Source organism: Elephas maximus, chromosome 16, assembly GCF_024166365.1.
Source record: "Elephas maximus indicus isolate mEleMax1 chromosome 16, mEleMax1 primary haplotype, whole genome shotgun sequence".
Lineage (NCBI taxonomy): Eukaryota > Metazoa > Chordata > Mammalia > Proboscidea > Elephantidae > Elephas > Elephas maximus.
In genome coordinates, this window is record NC_064834.1 from 80883599 (window position 1) to 80902606 (window position 19008).

General features: G+C 46.4%; 1 protein-coding gene across 1 annotated transcript in view; it reads right to left on the reverse strand.

Moving 5' to 3' along the window:
* The window catches only part of TCERG1L (transcription elongation regulator 1 like), a 247776-nt gene that overhangs the window by 24281 nt on the left and 204487 nt on the right, over positions 1 to 19008 (reverse strand). The window contains exon 7 of the mRNA XM_049855609.1: positions 3813 to 3948. Coding sequence (XP_049711566.1) covers positions 3813 to 3948 — 136 coding nt within the window. The remainder of the gene's footprint in view (positions 1 to 3812; positions 3949 to 19008) is intronic.

Consider the following 19008-nt stretch of genomic DNA (forward strand, 5'->3'; position numbering starts at 1 on the left):
ATGCCATAAACGGTGGCGTTGCTGTACCGCCCTCACCAGGAATTCAGGCTGACCTTTTCTGTTAAAGAACTGGATGGGCTCCTTCCTCTGACCCTTCCTCTGGCTTGGGGTTAGCCCTGGTCCTTCTCTCACAGGGTAAAGATGGAACACCAAGCCTGGTGCTTCACACCCCCATGTTGTTTTTGCCAACCCTCACGTATGAGTCTGTGACTCATAGGCTGAATCAAATCACCCACCCCCAACAAGGCAGGCATGCAACAAAAATCTCACTAGTAAAATCTATCAACCACTGCCATTTGGGTAAATTCATGTGGCCGTATATAAATTGAGCTCCCTGCAGTCCTGGTTTTGAGAAGGAAGGGCAGTCTCCCAAGCAGCACTAATACCCCATGCACTCTGGCTTAATGCCATGTCCATAAAGTGGGCCTGGTTGGCTTCCAAAACAAACAGCTGGACAACTTAGATGTTAATAAAATGAAATGAATTTTTGCTTGTATTTCTCGATGTTAATAAGGCTTTCATGTCTCAGGGAAGATGAGTCAGGTCTGCTGTTCAGGGATCCACTCTGAAGAGACAGGTTAGGGGTATTTAGAAACTAAAGATCCCGTGTATTTCTGTGATGCTCTCGTGGTCAGAGGAGGTGCACGTGGTAGAGGCTAAGGCCCTGCACTCCAATCCCACAACTGAGCAAAGCGCCATATCTAAACTCTCCCCTTTCTTCTCACTGTCCAATACCCTGTTTTTCCTAACTCGGTTTACTCCTCCCATCAAAGCAGTCAAGAAATCAAAGCACACATTGCATTGGGCAATTCTGCTGCAAAAGACCTCTTCAAGACGTTAAAAAGCAAAGATGTCACCTTGAAGACTAAGGTGCGCCTGACCCAACCCATGGTGTTTTCAACCACCTCATAGGCATGCAAAAGCTGGACAATGAATAAGGAAGACTGAAGAAGACTTGACACCTTTGAATTATGGTGTTGTTGAACAATATTGAATATACCATGGACTGCCATAAGAACAAATATACCTTGGAAGAAGTACAGCCAGAATGCTCCTTAGAAGAGAGAATGGTGACATACTTTGGACATGTTATCAGGAGGGATCAGTGCCTGGAGAAGGACACCAGGCTCGGTAAAGTGGAGGGTCAGTGAAAAAGAGATAGATCCTCAACAAGATGGATTGACACAGTAGCTGCAACAATGGGATCAAGCATAACAATGATTGTGAAGATGGTGAAGGACCAGGCAGTGTTTTGCTCTGTTGTACATAGTGTGGCTATGAGTTGGAACTGACTCTCCAGCACCTAACAAAAACAACAACATAAAAGAAAAACCTTCTGGTCTAACACTTGAGATGCTTGCAGAACTTAGAGCGTTCTCCCTATTTCAACAGTTCCTCCAACCCCTCATTGCAATATCCCCTTCCTCCCCACCGCCCTCCTGCAAGTCCTTTTGAATAGTCTCTCCTTACCAAGTTCATGGTATCCAAAGGGGGGTCTGAAAGTTCTGACCTCCCAAGAGCTTGTGATCTCCCAAGTTAACTTCAGCAATGTGGCAAGTGACATGACAGCAGACGTGAGGTGTCATATAGCAGTGGGGGCAGGGGCATCAGGGTGGGCATGGAGAAGGCCTCCCAGGGAAGGGGATCCCCCTGTCAAGAGTAGAAGGAGGGTGGGTGAGATGAGGGGTGGTAGCCCACCTGTGACACTCTATGCATTGCATGGTGGTGAGATTGGGTAGGGGCACTGGAGACCATAAGACCAATCTGCCTGCAACAGAATGAGCTACCCCATTGGTTTATGATGACAGTGTTTATGTGGAGTAAATGCAGAGTTCAAAGTCTCCTTCAACATTCAGAGGATGGCAGTGTGAACAGCAGACTCATTTCTGCAGTGTATGAAGAAGAAGGGCCTGCATAGGCAAGAGCAGGAACACACACCGCCCTCGTTGTTCTTGGTTCTTCACCTTTCTGGCATGGTACTTAGCGTGGATGTTCACATGGATTTTGTTTGCATGTCTTTGAAGTTTGAAGTGGAAAGGCTGAGCAGAGTGGGGATGAAAGCTAGCTCAAAGCTGGAGAAAAGGAAAATGAAGAAGTCATTGCACTCAACGACCCTTTCCCACCTATGATGTCACTTGTCTTCAACAGGCTTGGTGGAGAGCAGGCCAGATGCAGACTATACCACAGGACGCTCCGTGCTACAGTACTTCTGTAATGATATCAGCTCTAGGGCTTGGAAAAGGATGAAAGTGGGGTAGGGAAGTGTTGGGGATACAGTTGGTTTTTAAAATAAAATTTTAACAAATAGATAAAGATTTTAAAATCATGTTTTTTGAAAAAATGTCACCCATCCATATCAGGGACCATTCATGTGTGTGAGTGTATGAATGTGTACATGTATATGTGAGTGTGCCTGCATGCATGTGTGTGGTGAGTGTGTGAGTGTCACTCCCTTTTTGTACTTCCGTGTTACTTGGCGTGTATGTTGATTTAGCTCAACACATTGCACAGTAGTTTTGAGTTTACAAGTCTATTTTTCCTTCTAGTTCCTTGAGGCCAGGGAGTATGTCTTATTTCTGAGCGAATGGCTAAAGACATGAACAGAGGCATGTGTTAAAATTCACAGTGCAACAGAAGAGCACCTCCCATGGAGGGGGGTTGAGCCAAGCCCAACATAGGTCTGGGCTGCAACCTCAGTTCTGAGTGAGTTACGCTCGACTCCCCGGGTGTGCTTCGGTCTCCTCCGGCAACTCCTCCCTGGCTCTCTTCTTTGTGCCTTCCATGTCTCTGTCCTCAGCTGTACTCTACTGGGCAGGGCAGGGACCAGGAGACAGCCTGGGGTGGGGTGATGACTGTGAGAGAATTTGCTTTTGAGTTCACAAGGCCATTTAAAGTGTTCAGTATAACTACCATCTCACGTAGGGCCCCATTACAACCTCTGCATTCCTTTTCATTTTGTGAAGAAATCCAAATGGGCTAAAATATTGTATCTGCTCATCTTACACTCAAAAGCCAAGGCAGGGAATAAAACTCTCTGGAAGGAGATATGATTATAAATTTACCCCTGAATTCAAAACGAGACCCATAAATGAACTGCCATTAAGATATCCTAATTTATGAAGAAAATAGTTGAATTAATTTATCAGCGCATAACTCCCTCCTGGGGTAAGATGCTTCTTTGAGGCATGTATAGCTTAACCTAAGAAGTCTCTGTGTGATGCAACCAGTTAACACGCTTGGTTGCTAACCAAAAGGCTGGAGGTTCGAGTCCACCCGGAGGCCCTTCAGAAGAAAGGCCTGTGATCTACTTTTGAAAGATTAGCCACGGAAAGCTCGGTGGAGCGTAGCTGTGCTTTGACGCACATGGAGGCACCAGGACTTAGAGGTGACTCAGTAGCAACTGGTTGTGTGTTTGGGTTTTATACTGTGACCTGGTCTGACTCCAGCAGAAACAGTATCGACACAGGGGGGTCCTACTGCTTTGTGATCCCTTCGCCATCCCTTCTAAGCAGACAGGCTCATGCTTACCGCTCACAGCTCCACACATGAAGACAGCTGTGCCCAACACCACCAGGCCCTTCAGAACTCCCCTAGTCTCCTTTAGGAGAAGCAGCAGGACTCCTTTACATGGTGTTCACCCCCTTTGGCCTCAGATCATCTGGTACCTAAGTTTCTCTCAGCTTGATTATAAGGACTCAGTAAGGAGAAAAAAAGAAGGTTCTTTCACCGGCGGCAGGTAGTTATTCTCTGACCCTCTTGGAGGAGAGCATTCTTTATTCTCATGCCCCATGTTGCCTGCGTGGTGCCCTTACCCCTCTCTCCAGGAGCATGTCACGGAAATGTGTCACCCTTTCTTCCAGGGGCAGGAGGATCTGGGGTGGAGGCGTCTTGGTGGTTCCATCCTCCCTCTCCGCCTCCTCTGGCTCTGAACTCTGGTGACCTTCAGTCCTGAGAGGACACAAACACAGAGAGTTAACAAACTCTTGGAGACTCAACCTTTAAAATCCTCCAGGTAGCTCTCTAGGGAGCAATGTTTCTTTGAGCCCTTTTAAAGCCGGGTAAAGTTGACCCAGCAAAGGCAGGGATTTTTAAAATGGAACTTTCCTTGAGGTACTGTGGAAATTCTCTTGGGATGCAAACCATTTTGTTAATTTGTGGCCAGAGTTTGAGACAAAAGCCCTGACCACATTGCCTGTTCTCCAGCACAGAAGAGGATGGGCATGCCTGTGAGCGGAATTGCACCCGTGTTCCTGGGTTCACTGGGATGTAAGCCATGCTCACGACCTTGTTGCCTAGATGCACCATCAAGGAGAGGCCAAGGGCATGCCTTTTCATGTGAACACATCATGGGAGCACACACCTGGTTACTGTTTTTTTAGAGGAACACTCATTTTGGAAAAATGCATGGAAGACAGTTATGGACAACTACAGACACTGGGTGCACCTGACTCAAAGGGAGATTTAGTGACACAAAGGGAGACTTGGACTCTTCCTGGGCAATCTGCATGGAGAACAGAGGAGAGGGAGCCTGGAGAAGCTTCCCTTCCTCAGCACAGAGGTGGCACCAAGCCAAGGCCCAAGACACAGTAAGCAGCACAGGAGCAGACACAGGTGGGGCCCAGAGTGGGCTTGGAGGCAGGGACTGGGCAGGCAGGCTCCACTGCAGCTAGATGCTCCCTGCATTTCCCCCCTCACCTGGGGGCTCCCCCTGTTCTACAAGGGAAGGGAGAGGCATACCTTTATTAACCACCAATTCTGCCTTGCATTATTTTATTGAACTGGCCATTTGATAGACTTCTTTATGCTTCTACACTATTCTAGAAGCATCTGGATATCCCCTTCTAAAGAACTTAAATCTTTGCTGCTGGAAGAAAACATTTGGCCCACATGCAGATACAGTTAGTCTCAAGCCTGGCTTTTCCTCCTTCCCTGACCTGGCCCTGCCTGGGAGCAGGTCTGCCCAGAGTAATTCCTGTCCTCATGGACACGACCTGCAGTGACCACTCTGGCCCCCTCACTTGGCGCTGCCTCCTCCCTGGCCCAGATGGCACCACACCTGTCCAGCACCAGCACTGTGGCTATTCAAAACTGGTGGTGTGAATCTCCTCTCTTATCAGTGTCACCCTTTAGATCATAGTCTGTGAGCCTCATGCTCCATGATCACTTAGTTCACGGTAGACCAGCAATCATAAAGAGAAATGCACCAAAGAAGAATAGTCACTTGTTGTCCCTGTCTAGGGCATTGTGGAAATGAATTAGTTACCTTTTTTAGGATGTGCCAAGAATCATAATATTCTATGTTTAACAAGGGCTTTTCACTCACAGGGGTTGTAATATAGATTAATCCAACCTAATACAAAATGCACAAGGAAAAATTGTTTGCTCAGCCCACTAGGGAATTTTATTTATAGACCAACTATTTTGGGAGAATTTTCATTCTTTGCTTCATAGGTGATCATGTGGAATTTTGAAAAATGAAACTTACCAGTGGGTTTGCAATTGTATCATATTCTAAATGGTACAATTAGGATCTCTTTGTAATAAATTTCCATTAGTTAAAAATAGAGGTTTTACAACAAGGCTTACACTGTTGTAACTTGAAATAAGATTAATAGGAAAGTTGTAAGTTCACCGATGATATCCTATTACATCTTATTCAACAGAACATCTTGTTCCAGACCACTGGATGACTTCCAAACTGCTAGGCTCTCAGTTCCACTAGAACTGGTCAAAAGCAAATGCAAAACAGCTAAGTCTATTTTTGATATTCTTGAGGCTAAATGATTTCCGTACCTTTAACAGAAAGTAATTACTAATACTTTTAGTTAAAGGAGCTCAAGTCAAAGCCTCCCCAAGGGCATGCTAACTAGGTACCCACACACCGTGCTGTGTGGGTGGGGAGCCTCTCACTGGGCAATGGTTCCACTGCCTCAATGATACCACAGGAAGCTGGTGCACTGCTTCTGGAAATTTTCCAGGCCAAATGTATAGGTGGAAAGGGGCTTGCTCGTGTCCTACCTTCCACCCGTGGCAGATGTTCCCCAAATCGGGAGACCACAGTCCTGGGACCTCTTCACCCCTGGAACAGCACGCACCCTGCCTTTTTTTGGAAGACCTTTTTGGAGACATTGCAGTTGGCCCTCCCTGTGCAGGGTCCTACTGCCCCATTCTGCACCCCACGCCAGTTGTTATGCTGCCTCCCCTCCTCCCTCTGACTACCACTGAGCTGGTTCAGCTGAGCTGTCAGTGATGTGTGTGCTTGCGCGTGTGTGCACATGTATGCACACGTGTGCCCATGTGTGTACATCTCTCCACGCGTCAGTAGATCTATCAAGGCAGGGCTTTCCGGTTTTGCCCACGTGCAGAGGGCAGCAGATCACCAGGTAACATGCACTAGACCCTGGCTGCACACCAACCCCAGGAATGACCTTCCTTTTACGGACAACAAACTTCAATGAGTTCCTCTGGGCTGAAGAGGCTTCAGGCCAATGCCTGGAGGCCACCTCTCCCACGCCTCTTCCCCACCTGGTTCTCTCCACTGAGCAGCCTTCAGGTCAGGACAGTTGCCCTGGCTCAGAAAGTTACAACTTGCAAACAGCTGCCTGTGCGAGGTCAAAGGAAAGTACCTGAAGGTAAGCAGCTTTTTATTGCCCAGTCTATGATGGAGAGGGAGAGAGAGGCATCCTGAAGAGGGAAGCCTTTCTGCTCACCTCTTTTACGGCAGGTTTATTTCTCAGCACGTCTGATGCAACAGGCCATTCACTCAAATATTGATACCCAATTGGATCATCCATGTCACCCAGATAAGTGGAAGCTTGGGCTGTGGAGCCCGGTGGACCAGAGATCAACTCACGATCTGGGAAAGTGTGGGAAAGCTAGGTACCTCCATTTCCTCACATGGGTGATAAGTACCCACACAGGAGGTGCTGTAAGGATTCAAAGAGACAATCCACATTAATCCCCAGAGCGGCCTCTGACTCTCACCAAGTATCTTCTTCCCTCTCTCTCTTTCCTCTTTCTCCCCTTTCTTCCATCCTCCCTCTCTCCCCTCCCTCCCTGCTTCCCGTCCTTTCCTTGTGTCTGTGTGTCACAACTTGCTGTGCGCTCCACTAGGCATAAAGGAGGCTGTGACCCAAACAAGGGGGACTCCCTCCCCAGTGGGAGCTTACACTCTAGTGGGGCATTGATTCCAGCCACACACACATAAACCACACCTGTGATAGGTGTTTCAGGGGTGAAACACATGGTGCAGCAAGGTTTCAGTACCAGGGGGTTTGCGTGGTGGTCTTTGGTTATGTTCCCAGTCACACAATCATAATCTGTGGAAATAGAAGACTTGGATTTGACCAGTGCCTGAACACAGAAAGTGAGAGGAGAGGAGGGAGAAGAGCTGAGTGGAATCGGTGCTGGTAGACTGGGAACCATGGTGGCGCCATCATAGGTAAAGAAGATGCTGCCATCTGAGAGAGCACCTGCCCCGGAGAAGAAACCGACTGAAGTAGGTTGGGTGTAAGGTGCCACTGATCCTCGCAGGTGAGGGCAGGTGAGGGCAGGTGAGGGTGTCTTGCTGCAAAACCTCAGTCAGATCATGGAAACTCTCTGAGCTTATTTTTTTTTTAAATCAGTGATTTGAACAAGATGATCTTGAAATGCCCACAGTGCTGGGAGTCTATGATTCACTTGCGAGCTTGTTAATTTCATTCTGTTGAAATATTTAAGCATCTTGATCTGCCATCATCTTACTAGCTCTGCCTCCCAAGTTTCTGTCCCCTATAAATTTGACAAACAAGTACCCTGTGTTTCCGTCCAAGACTGTGAAAATGTTCGGCAAGAAATGCCAAGGTAGAAATTTCTGGAAGGTGCCATCAGCCTCAGGCCCTGCAGGCAAACAGTAGTTCTCATCTGCACAGTGGGCAGGGCTCCGCCACAGAAGAGAGACATCCCGGGGCTGGTATGTATCCCACAGTCTATCTCTGCATGTGGAGACGTGGCCACCATCTGGGGTCCTTGTGACTGCCAGCGACGCCAGTGGTGGGGGCTGCCACCTGTGGTGGCTCCAGAAACTGTGAAGACCAGACCCTTGCAGGGAGGGATGGCTTGGTGACTCTGTTTTGTTTCACAAGCGATCCAATCTGTCTCTTGCTGCCCTGGGCCCTGACCTTCACAATGCAAACCCCCATACCCTCCCTTCCTGCCTGGGTTTGGCTTCCCTGGCAGAGAGTAATGTGGATGATGTCTCTGCTTTATCTACTGATTATTTGTATCTACTGATTATTTCTAACCACCGTGCACTTTCATGCTCTGCCAGGCTCTCCAGGGACAGTTAGAAGCGGAGTGAGCTGGAGAGAGTGCTGGGCTGGGGGTCCAAGGAGTTGGGTACCATTTAATTTTTTTCAGTGCAATTAAATGGGTGCTGACTGAGGACTGCTGCCCAGGGAAGGGCTGGCCTTCTGTTTGTCCTGGCTACCCTGGGGCTCTCCCCTGCCCCTCTGTGGTGACATCATTACAGTGCCTGTGTGCTGGCAGCCCAGCCTGACCCTGTGAGTGGAGGGCCGTCACCTCTCCCCATTGTCTCAGGACTGGCCCTTTCCTGGCAGTGGCAGCCTTGGCAGATGAAACACCCTCCTCTTGCATCCTTGTCTCCCACTGGGATCCACTCTCTTGTGCTCATCGCTCTGGCCACTGATAGTATGCTGGACTTCTTCGCCTCTGGGCCTTGCCCACCAGGCTCTTCTTCACCTCTGGGCCTTGCTCACCAGGCTCTCCCTCACCTCTGGGCCTTGCCCACCAAGTTCTTCCTTATCTCTGGAACTTGCCCACCAGGCTCTCCCCGGAGCACCTTCCCTGGCCCCTGTTCTTCCACAGTCCTTCTGGGCTCAGGGTGGTGACCAGGCTGGTGACCTGCTGACCCTCTGACGGGCTGCGCTCCAGGCTTATGCAGCTGGCAGACACCCTATGCTCTGGCTAAGGAAGCCTCTTCTGGTCTGCTGCCCTTCCCTGCGGGGGCCCCTTGAAGGCAAGGCTGAGGAGCATTCATCTGCTCGTCTCCAGCAGTAAGCACTGAGCTCCGTGCCCCAAAAGCAGTGGATCAGTGTTGGGTCTGTTTCTCGAGATTTCCCTGGAGACACACCAGATACAGCTGAACTGGTTTCTCTTTCTGAAGGGGACGGGCGGCCTCGGGGCCTCCCTGGCTATTGTAGCTTTTGTCTTTGATCCTTTTGGAATTAGTTGAGCATGTAATTATCACCACATTGAGTAAATCTCCTGATTTGTGGCCATCTACTGACATTGACTGCTGCTTCCATGGGTGGTGACTCTGGACCCAAGTAAAATAAAATCCTTGACAACTTCAATCTTTTCTCCATTTATCTTGATACAGTTTATCGGTCCAGTTGTGAGGATTTTTGTTTTCTTTATGTTGAGGCATAATCCATACTGAAGGCTGTGGTCTTTGATCTTTATCAGTAAGTGCTTCAAGTCCTCCTCTCTTTCAGCAAGCAATGTTGTGTCAAGAAGTCAAATGATTTATTGTATCAGGCAGATCTGCTGCAAAAGGCCTCTTTAAAGTGTTAAAAAGCAAAGGTGTCACTTTGAACACCAAGGTGAGCCTTACTCAAGCCACGGTATTTTCAATCGTCTCATATACATGCAAAAGCTGGATGATGAATAAGCAAGACTGAAGAAGAATTGATGCCTTTGAATTATTGTGAGGACAGTGCAGGACCAGGCAGTACTTTGTTCTGTTGTACCTAGGGTTGTTACGAGTTGGAACTGACTCGATGGCACCTAACAACAACAACAACACTGACATTGAATTCTGTTTTCGTTGAATGGAGGTGTCAAAGGGATTCGTGACACAAGGCAGTTTCTGTCAATGCCCTGTGGGTTTGGTGTTTGCTGTAGAGGCTGGGAGTGGGGCTTAGGAATCAAGCAAGACTGGGACCCCTTCGACGAAGTCTTCTGTCTGTGAACATTCATTAACCTCTCCAAGCTCTGGCTTCTTTATCCCCAAAATGGCACCAACAACAATAACAACTGGAGCAGCATCACAGGAATGATGAAAGGCTGAGTGTTGAGCACTGAAGTTTGATCTCTACTGAAATACCTGGTTTTGAACCTGGACTCTCTCCTCACTATCTCTTTGTTCTTGGGGAAATCTTGTCATTTCACTGCCTCTCAATTTGTTTTCTCCAATTTTAAAATGGGAATGATAATAATACCAAGCACTTAAGATTTTTGTAAGAATTAAACAAAATAACAAGTACATCTGGCATATGGTGTGCACTCTGCGTCCCAGATCCTCTCCTCTCTGCTTTGCCTTTACTACCTCATTCAAACCTCTCCACAACCTATGGGGCGATAATGGGTATCACCCTCATTTTAAAGTTGAGAAAACTAAGACAATGCATTTAAAGTGCTTAGCACATGGCTGGATCTTAAATAACTAAACTAATGATGATGATGATGGCAATGATGGTGACGATTATGATGGTGCTGATGGTGATGATGGTGGTGATGATGATGGTGATGATGATGTCAATGGTAATGATGATGGTGATGGTGGTGACGATGATGATGATGGTGATGGTGACAGTGATGATGATGATGATGATGATGATGGTGATGGCAGTGACAATGATGACAACGATGGTGATGGTGATGCTGATGGTGATGGTGGCAATGACAATGGTGATAGTGATGATGATAATAGTTATGGTGGTGGCAGTGATGATGATGATGGTGGTGGCAATGATAACAATGCTGCTGATGATGGTGATGATGATCATGGATTTTCACCTGCGTTGCCTCTAGTACATTTCTGACCACCCACAACAGTCCTCCCCGGGCTGGATCCAGCCCTCCGTTCAGCTGGGTGACATCTCATCTTTTATTAGATTTGATGGATGGGGGAAACCTATTCTTTCTGTAGGCAAAAAGATCTGAGAATTTATCATCAAAATACTGCCAGCCTGTCACTCCCATTTTAGACACAACACGAAATTCTGTAGGAATCAAAGTTTCTGTTAATCTCTTTGCCTTGTGGCGGGCTCAGACAAATGGACTTCAGATGACAAAACTTTTTTAGCCTTCAAGCCGTGCAGTGCAGATGCTTGCCTTTTGGCACCACCAGGAAGATTGGTCCATCAATTGGGAGGGCTGCAGGTCCCTGAGCAGGGGCTGTGACATGAGGGGCTGAGCACAGAGGGTCTGCCAACACTGCACTTGGCTGTGGATAGTCATCCTTGAGGAGGATGGCTCTCCAGGGATGTAGTCAGTGCCAGGGGAAAAATCTGGGCTCTGGGACCTTGACTCTGTCCCCAAGTAGGGATCCTGCAAGGAGCTAGATGAGCTCAGGAGGAACAGCAGGCAGAGACGAACGCACAAGGGTGGGCAGGGATACGTATGTGGCCTGACTTGAGGGGAAGTGCTAGAGCCCAGGAACTAGGAATGCTATCTCAGGCCACCCTCCCCTTATCCTCATTTCAGCTAAACACAAGCAACAGAAAATGATAATACTGTAACTGTATACACAGTTACTAACAGAAAACCCACTGCCATCAAGTCAATTCTGACTCACAGTGACCCTATAGAATAATGAACAGAACAATGTTCCCACAGGTAGCAGAGGCAAGGCAAAAAGGCATGCCCAAGAATTTGATAAAATCTTTAACTGAATATTTCAAAAGAGCTATTTTTCTCATGAAAATGATAGGTGCTATAAAACAACAGCATATATCAGACTAAAAAGATGAGAATAAAAGAATATTGGACAAAAGAAAGATTTGAAAAGAGTTTTATAAAAGAACCCAGGAAATAATTAAAAATAAAAGGAAAAAAAATGAAGAATAAACTAGAAGGTATACATACACACACACACACAAAACTAAACCCGTTGCCGTCCACTTGATGTCGCCTCAGATGCCATACTACAGTGCCTTAAGCGCAGTACATGACGAAAAGGAGAGGGAAACTGAAAAATAATACAGGAAGATTAAAAAAGGATTTGAAAGAAAGCAATGTGGTAGAAAGGCAAAGGAGAATCCAACAGCACAGTCTCCAATAAAGAAACTCAAAGCAATGAAATAGAAAAAAATACTAAAAAAAATTCAAGAAAAATTTCCTTACACAAAGATGCTTGCCTAGATTTTGAAAGGTTATACCTCATGCCTGAGAAAATTACATTTCAGGAATCACCAACATACTCTGCCATTAGCTTCTACGGCGAACTCTGGCTGTACTTCTTCCAGGACAGATTTGCTCATTCTTCTGGCAGTTTACGGTGTATGCAAAACTCTTTGCTAACACCATAATTCAAAGGGGTCAATTCTTCTTTGATCTTCCTTATTCGTTGTCCAGCTTTCGCAAGCATATGAGGCCATTAAGAATACCATGGCTTAGTCCTCAAAATGACATCTTTGGTTTTTAACACGTTAAAGGGGTTTTTTGGAGCAGATGTGCCCACTGCATACGTCATTTGATTTGACTGATGCTTCCATGGGTGTTGACTGTGGATACAGGTAAAAATGAAATCCTTGGTAACTTCAATATTTTCTCAGTTTATCGTGATGTTGCTCATTGGTCCAGTTGTGAAGATTTTTGTCTTCTTTATGTTGAGGCGTAATCCATACTGAAGGCTGTAGTCTTTGATCTTCATCGGTAAATTCTTCAAGTCCTCTTCACTTTCAGCAAGCAAGGTTGTATCATCTGCATAACACAACTTGTTAATGAGTCTCCCCCCAATCCTGATGCCCCATTCTTCTTCATATAGTTCAGCTTCTCAGATTATTTGCTCAGCATACAGACTGAGTGGAAGTATGGTGGAAGGATACAACCCTGACACATACCTTTCCTGACTTTAAACCACGCAGTATCCTTCTGTTCTTTTTGAACGACTGCCTCATTGTTTGGGTAAGTCTGGGTAGGGTAGTGGAAAGGTGGGGGTTAATCATACTGCTTCAGTTTTTTATGTTTAGCATTACCATAATAAAAAGATTAAGAGATAGGTAAATTAAGTACTCCTTAATTGGGTGTATTTATCTGTCATTTTCATCGTGTTGGGCCTTTTTCAGTCTAGATAGCTGGATAAACACTTGGCCCTTTTAAGTTAACTGACTTTCCTCCTGTCATATTAAGACTGTTCTGCTTTGACAGAAATCACTTCATGAGAAATCACTCAACTGGATCTTGTTAGTTTACCTCATCTGTGTTTTGCCCACACACAGTCATTGTCTCCTGGTTTCTCCCTGCCCTCGGAGTCAGCCTCTACTCATGGCTCGTCTCTCTTCTCCAGGAACAATGCCCCCACTGTTTCCCCCCCATCACTGTGGTATGAAGGTTGCCCTTTGGTCTACTCTAACCTTCTCTACCTGCCCTATTCAAGCTGGGCACATCTACAGTAGAAGTCATAATCAGATTGAACGGGGTGAAGCTGTTATTTATCACAAACAAACGTGAGGCAAATTCATTCTTCCTCACGGGAACCTCTGATTTCTATAAAGTTATACCTCAAGGGTTTATAGAATGAGCCAAGATTTTCAGTAATCAGTCTTGTGAAGAAAGTGAGGAGGTTGGTATGAAATGCACTCCACTGCTTGAGGGGGTCTCTGTACCCCTGGGTGACATGCATCAGATCCTCTGGCAAACCAGAGTCACTCAATAAATATGGATTAACTTGATTGGATTAAAAGATTCCTGAAGATAGACCCACTTTCTGGAAAAGAAACAAATTGGTAGAGCATTCCAGTGAGTGCCAGAAATGGGAGCTACACATGGTTCATTTCACAGCCCCTCAGGCACACCTGGCATAAAATATCCAATGACTTAAGAAAATACATTTCAACTTGAAATAGCTTCAGCAATTTCAGGAGTCATAGCTGTAACTTGAGCCATGGTTTCTAGGTTTCTGAAGATCAGTTGCTCATCACTGGGGGAAGGGAAGCTGACTTGGGGAGAAGCAATAGCAGTCATACCTCTCAAAATGTACAACACCCTGGACCACGGTGGCCGGTGGGATAGGAAGAGTCCTGGGGTATGAAATTCCCTGAATTCCATTAAAAAAAAGAGTGTTCAAAAGTCAGAAGGAGATCTAAGTGCAAACGGTTAATGCGCTTGGCTGCTAAAGAAAGGTTGGTGGTTCAGGCCCACCCAGAAGCGCCTTGGAAGAAAGGCCCGGTGATCTACTTCTGAACAATAAGCCATCGAAAACCTTATGGACCACAATGCTCCAATCCACAACTGATCATGAGAATGGCTCAGGACTGGGTGATGTTTCATTCTATTCTGCATGGCATTGCATGAGTCGAGGCCAACTTCACGGCAGCTAACAGCAACAACAACAAACTGGAAGGAGAACTCTGCCTGTCCACCCACCTCACAGAGACAACTTCCCCTGTGTCTCTGCACCACACAGAAGAATGTGATATATGAATCTCACTATTAACGGTGATGAAGGATCTGCCCTCACAGAAACACATGGGTTTCATAATCTCTTTGGAAGGGAAAATAAATGCCAAGGGATATCTATGTTTCAGTCTAACAAGACACATTGCCACTTGCCCACTCCATCTTCACACAGGCGGATGTCGCGTGGTGTCCCACACAGGATGCCCTGATGACATGCAGCCCAGACGCGATGCCATTTATAGACCCACAGTCCTCCCTACAGAACCGCATGATCCACTAAGATTATGAATTATGTACACAGAACAACTTACAAGGGAAGTGGCCATGAATAATCTTTTTGCCACGCATGTAGACAACCACAAAGAGTCAATGCACTCTGCAGCCCATGGAGTCACCCAGAAGAAGACAATGCGCTCCACAGCCAACAGAGTTACGCAGGAGATGATGTGCTCAACAGCCCATGGAGTTACCCAGGAGGAGAGAATGTGCTTCACAGCCCATGGAGTTACCTAGAAGGAGACAATGTGCTCCACAGCCAACAGAGTTACCCAGAAGGAGACAATGTGCTCCACAGCCCACGGAGTTACCCAGGAGACAACGTGCTCCACAGCCAACAGAGTTACGCAGAAGAATACAATGCACTCTATAGCCCATGGAGTTACCCAGAAGGAGACAATGTACTCCAAAGCCCATGGAGATACCCAAAAGGAGACAATGTGCTCCACAGCCAGTGGAGTTACCCAGAAGGACACAAAGTGCGCCACAGCCCATGGAGTTACCCAGAAGGAAATAATGCCTTCCACAGCCCATGGAGTTACCCAGAAGGAGACAATGCGCTGCACAGCCCATGGAGTTACCTAGAAGGAGACAATGTGCTCCACAGCCCATGGAGTTTCCCAGAAGGAGACAATGTGCTCCACAGTCCAAAGAGTTACCCAGAAGGAGACAATGTGCTTCACAGCCCAGTGAGTTTCCCAGAAGGAGACCATACACTCCATAGTCAATGAGGTTACTCAGAAAGGGGCCTGAGACCCTGGCACTGACACTGGAGTCCAGAGAATGCCATGGTTATTTTGGGACAATGGAACACTATCGCTTTAGAACAACTGTAATTTGGAGCCCACGTACATTATGACATTATTTTACAGCATTTTCAAAGCAATGCTCTCACCTTCTCAGCAGTTAATTTGTCTGGGGCTGTAGAAATAATGCCTGCAGAAACTAGGAGCACACCTAAAGCTTTGTGGGGAGCACAGCGTGGTATGCCTCCTTCCTGGTGAACGATCGCTGACCAGGATTGCCTTTGCACTTGGAATGGCAGTTTTCTGATTGTAAAGGGAGCATTTCCTTCCTTCTCTTCCTGAAGTCGGCTCCGTCCACGGGTGGGCTTGGCTGTGGCAGGGTCTTGGGGAGCTGGCTGCACAGTCTCTGTACGCAGCATGACAAGCGTTGCGTGATGTTTACTGAAAGCTGCCACCGTACTGCTGTGTTTGTCATTCGATGGCGTTGGGCTTCTTTTGCTCTTGGAGGGGCCTGCCTGGCCCTGGCAGCCCCAGGTGAGCAGCAGAACCCCAGGGGGATAGGTCATAAGCTGTACACCTCTGGAGGCACCTTAGAGTCATGTCTGGGTGTGGAGGTGTGAAGACTCCTCGTGTCCCTCCTGACTTCAGACCAAGTAGCCTGAAAATCGCTGAAGTCCCAGCCCTGTCCAGGGGAGGTGTGCTGGCTATACTGTGGCCACCTTAGTTTGCTGAGAGGACAGTAGCAGAGGTCATACCCAGGACGGCAGGGAAATGGCTCCAAGAGGCACTTCTTGCTGCTCCCACACAGCTGGGTCGTCAGCAGAAGCTGTGGTTAGCACCTTCCATGCTTTGTGCTGTGCGTGACTGCTAGGAAGTTCCCTACTCTTCTTTATGAAGTCAGCTTTACCACTAAAGCCCGAAACCAGCAACTGGGGATCCCCAAAGTTTATAAAACATGGCAATAAGCAATATTCCAAGCCAAGAGGTTTCTTTTGGTGACCACAGAACCGGGACCCTATGCCAAATGGCTTAGAAAGGTAAATATGTTTCCAAAGCCATTCTGCCAATAAGTGAAAACGCAAAAGAGCTATTTCACTCTTTGATATTACGAAAAGCCACTAATTTATCAGAAACCCCGGGCTCATCAACTGGCAGAACCTGGCAGCCTCTGAAGGGGTGAGAAGCCATACATAGTGATCGCAATTTTGTCTCTAATGTGTTTTGTGGATAATTTCATTCTGATTATTAAACAAAATGACACAGTTTTGCTGAGTCCCTGAAATAATTCAATTGGATGACTAGAAATAAATCCTAAGTTCTTAAAATAGACAGCACGTTGGCAAACCAGGTCTGAACTATAAAAAGGGCTACACATCAGAAACTGGCAGAAACTCCCGGCAATGCACAAAAAGGGGGAAACAGAACAATTAATCAATTTTCTGGTCCCAGGGAAGGTGTAACACCATGCATCATGAACGAGTTCCATTAAATAGTAAATAACAAGCTATTTCAAATGGCAGTCACCAGGTAGTTGAAAATATTTTTGTAATATGAAAACTTGTCATTGTGACATATTTCTCCTCCCAGGCAATTTTAGGAAAAGAATCATTGGGGCCTGAATTATTTGCACAATTGATTCAATTCTGCCTTTGCATTCCCAGTATGAATGTCCAGAGTGTGTATCGCTTGAGCTGGGGTCCTTGGAGAGGCAGGGAGCAGAGAGACTGGGATCCCAAAACAACCTTCATCATAGTAGATTTCCTCGTTCCCTAAGCACCCTAACATGGCTGCTGATGAGTCATACAGTGTGGGGGAAAAATTATATTGTTTACACAAAAAAAGACAGGTCAAAATTGTCCGATCTCAGCAGGCCCTGTGGAGTCCCCGTCCTCTTACCACACATGCCAGAGTCTACTACACAAAAACACATCACAGCAGTTAGGAGGTCGAGGGAGAGGTGAACGTTTCGCCCATAACCTTCCCAAAGATGGATAAAAATGACCATAGTGGTTCAACCAGCCTGGAACGAGTAGGTCTGTGCGAGGGACATGCAGATGGGGCTGTGGAGAGAGGTCGTTTTTCAATGTGGCCTTGGACAACTCTGGAGACATGGGGCAATCGGGACGCATCCAAACAAACAGGCACAATTTTTGTCAACTCGCTTATTACAAATGCCTGAGACTTGATGGGAAGTGCTAGATCCTCAGCCAGCTGCATTACCACCGTTCAGGCGTTTTCCTCCACGATCTCGATGGGAGGAAAAAGCTGCCTACAGATGACGACAACACGTGGAGCTTCTGGTAAACCTGGAGGGAAGGCAAACCATCGTTCCCTTGGGAAGCCCTGTGTGCCTGAATGTTTTCTTCTCATCCGGCAACCCGCAGCATAGAAATGAGCAGAGAAACACACAGTTGCCGAAACTGGGGTAGCGTCACGCAAAACATCCGCATTTGTTTCAAAGTTAGTTTTCAGTTATGGATGTCGTTCAGATGATTAAAGCCAAATTAATGTTTTAATGTCATTCAAACATCAACTGTGCCAAACCCCAGGCCAATCCCACAGGACAGGGAGTGAAGATTGAAACTGGGCGATGTAGGCAGACGTCCCAGTTACCGTGGATGCAGCCAAGTGTTCCTCTTACGCAATTCAAAATTCACCAAATAACCACAAGCTTTCCATTTCATTTGTGTCTCTGGAAACTCATCTTTTTTGTAAATATGTTGTTGTTGTTAGGTGCCATCGAGTGGGTTTCGACTAATAACAACCCCACGTACAACAGAACAAAAGACTGCCTGGTCCTGCACCATCCTCACAATTGTTGCTATGTGTGAACCCACTGTGGCAACCACTGTATCAGTCCATCTCATTCAGCGTTTTCCTTTTTCGATGACCCTCTACCCTACCAAGTATGATGTCCTTCTCCAGGGATTGGTCCCTCCTGATAACGTGTCCAAAGTACTTGAGATAAGGTCTCGCCATCTTTGCTTCCAAGGAGCATGCTGGCTATATTTCTTCCAAAACAGTTTTGTTTGTTCTTCTGGCAATCCGTGGTATATTCAATATTCTTCTCCAACAACATAATTTAAAGGGGTCAGCTCTTCTTTGGTCTTCCTTATTGATTGTCCAGCTTTCCCACGCATACAAGACTATTGAAAACACCATGGTTTGGGTAAAGTGCACCTTAGTCTTCAAAGTGACATCTTTGCTTTTTAACTCTTTAAAGAGGTCTTTTGCAGCAGATTTGCCCACTGCAATGTGTGTTTTCATTTCTTGACTGCTCCTTCCATAGGTGTTGATGGTGGATCTAAGAAAAATAAAATCCTTAACAACTTCAATCTTTTCTCTGTTTATCATGTTGTTGCTTATTGGTTCAGTTGTGAGGATTTTTGTTTTCTTTATGTTGAGGTGTAATGCATACTGAAGGCTGTAGTCTTTGAACTTCATTAGTAAGTGCTTCAAGTCCTCTTCACTTTCAGCAAGCAAAGTTGTGTCATCTGCATATCACAGGTTGTTAATGAGTCTTCCTCCAATCTTCTTTTTTTTTTAAATAATTTTTATTGTGCTTTAAGTGAAAATTTACAAA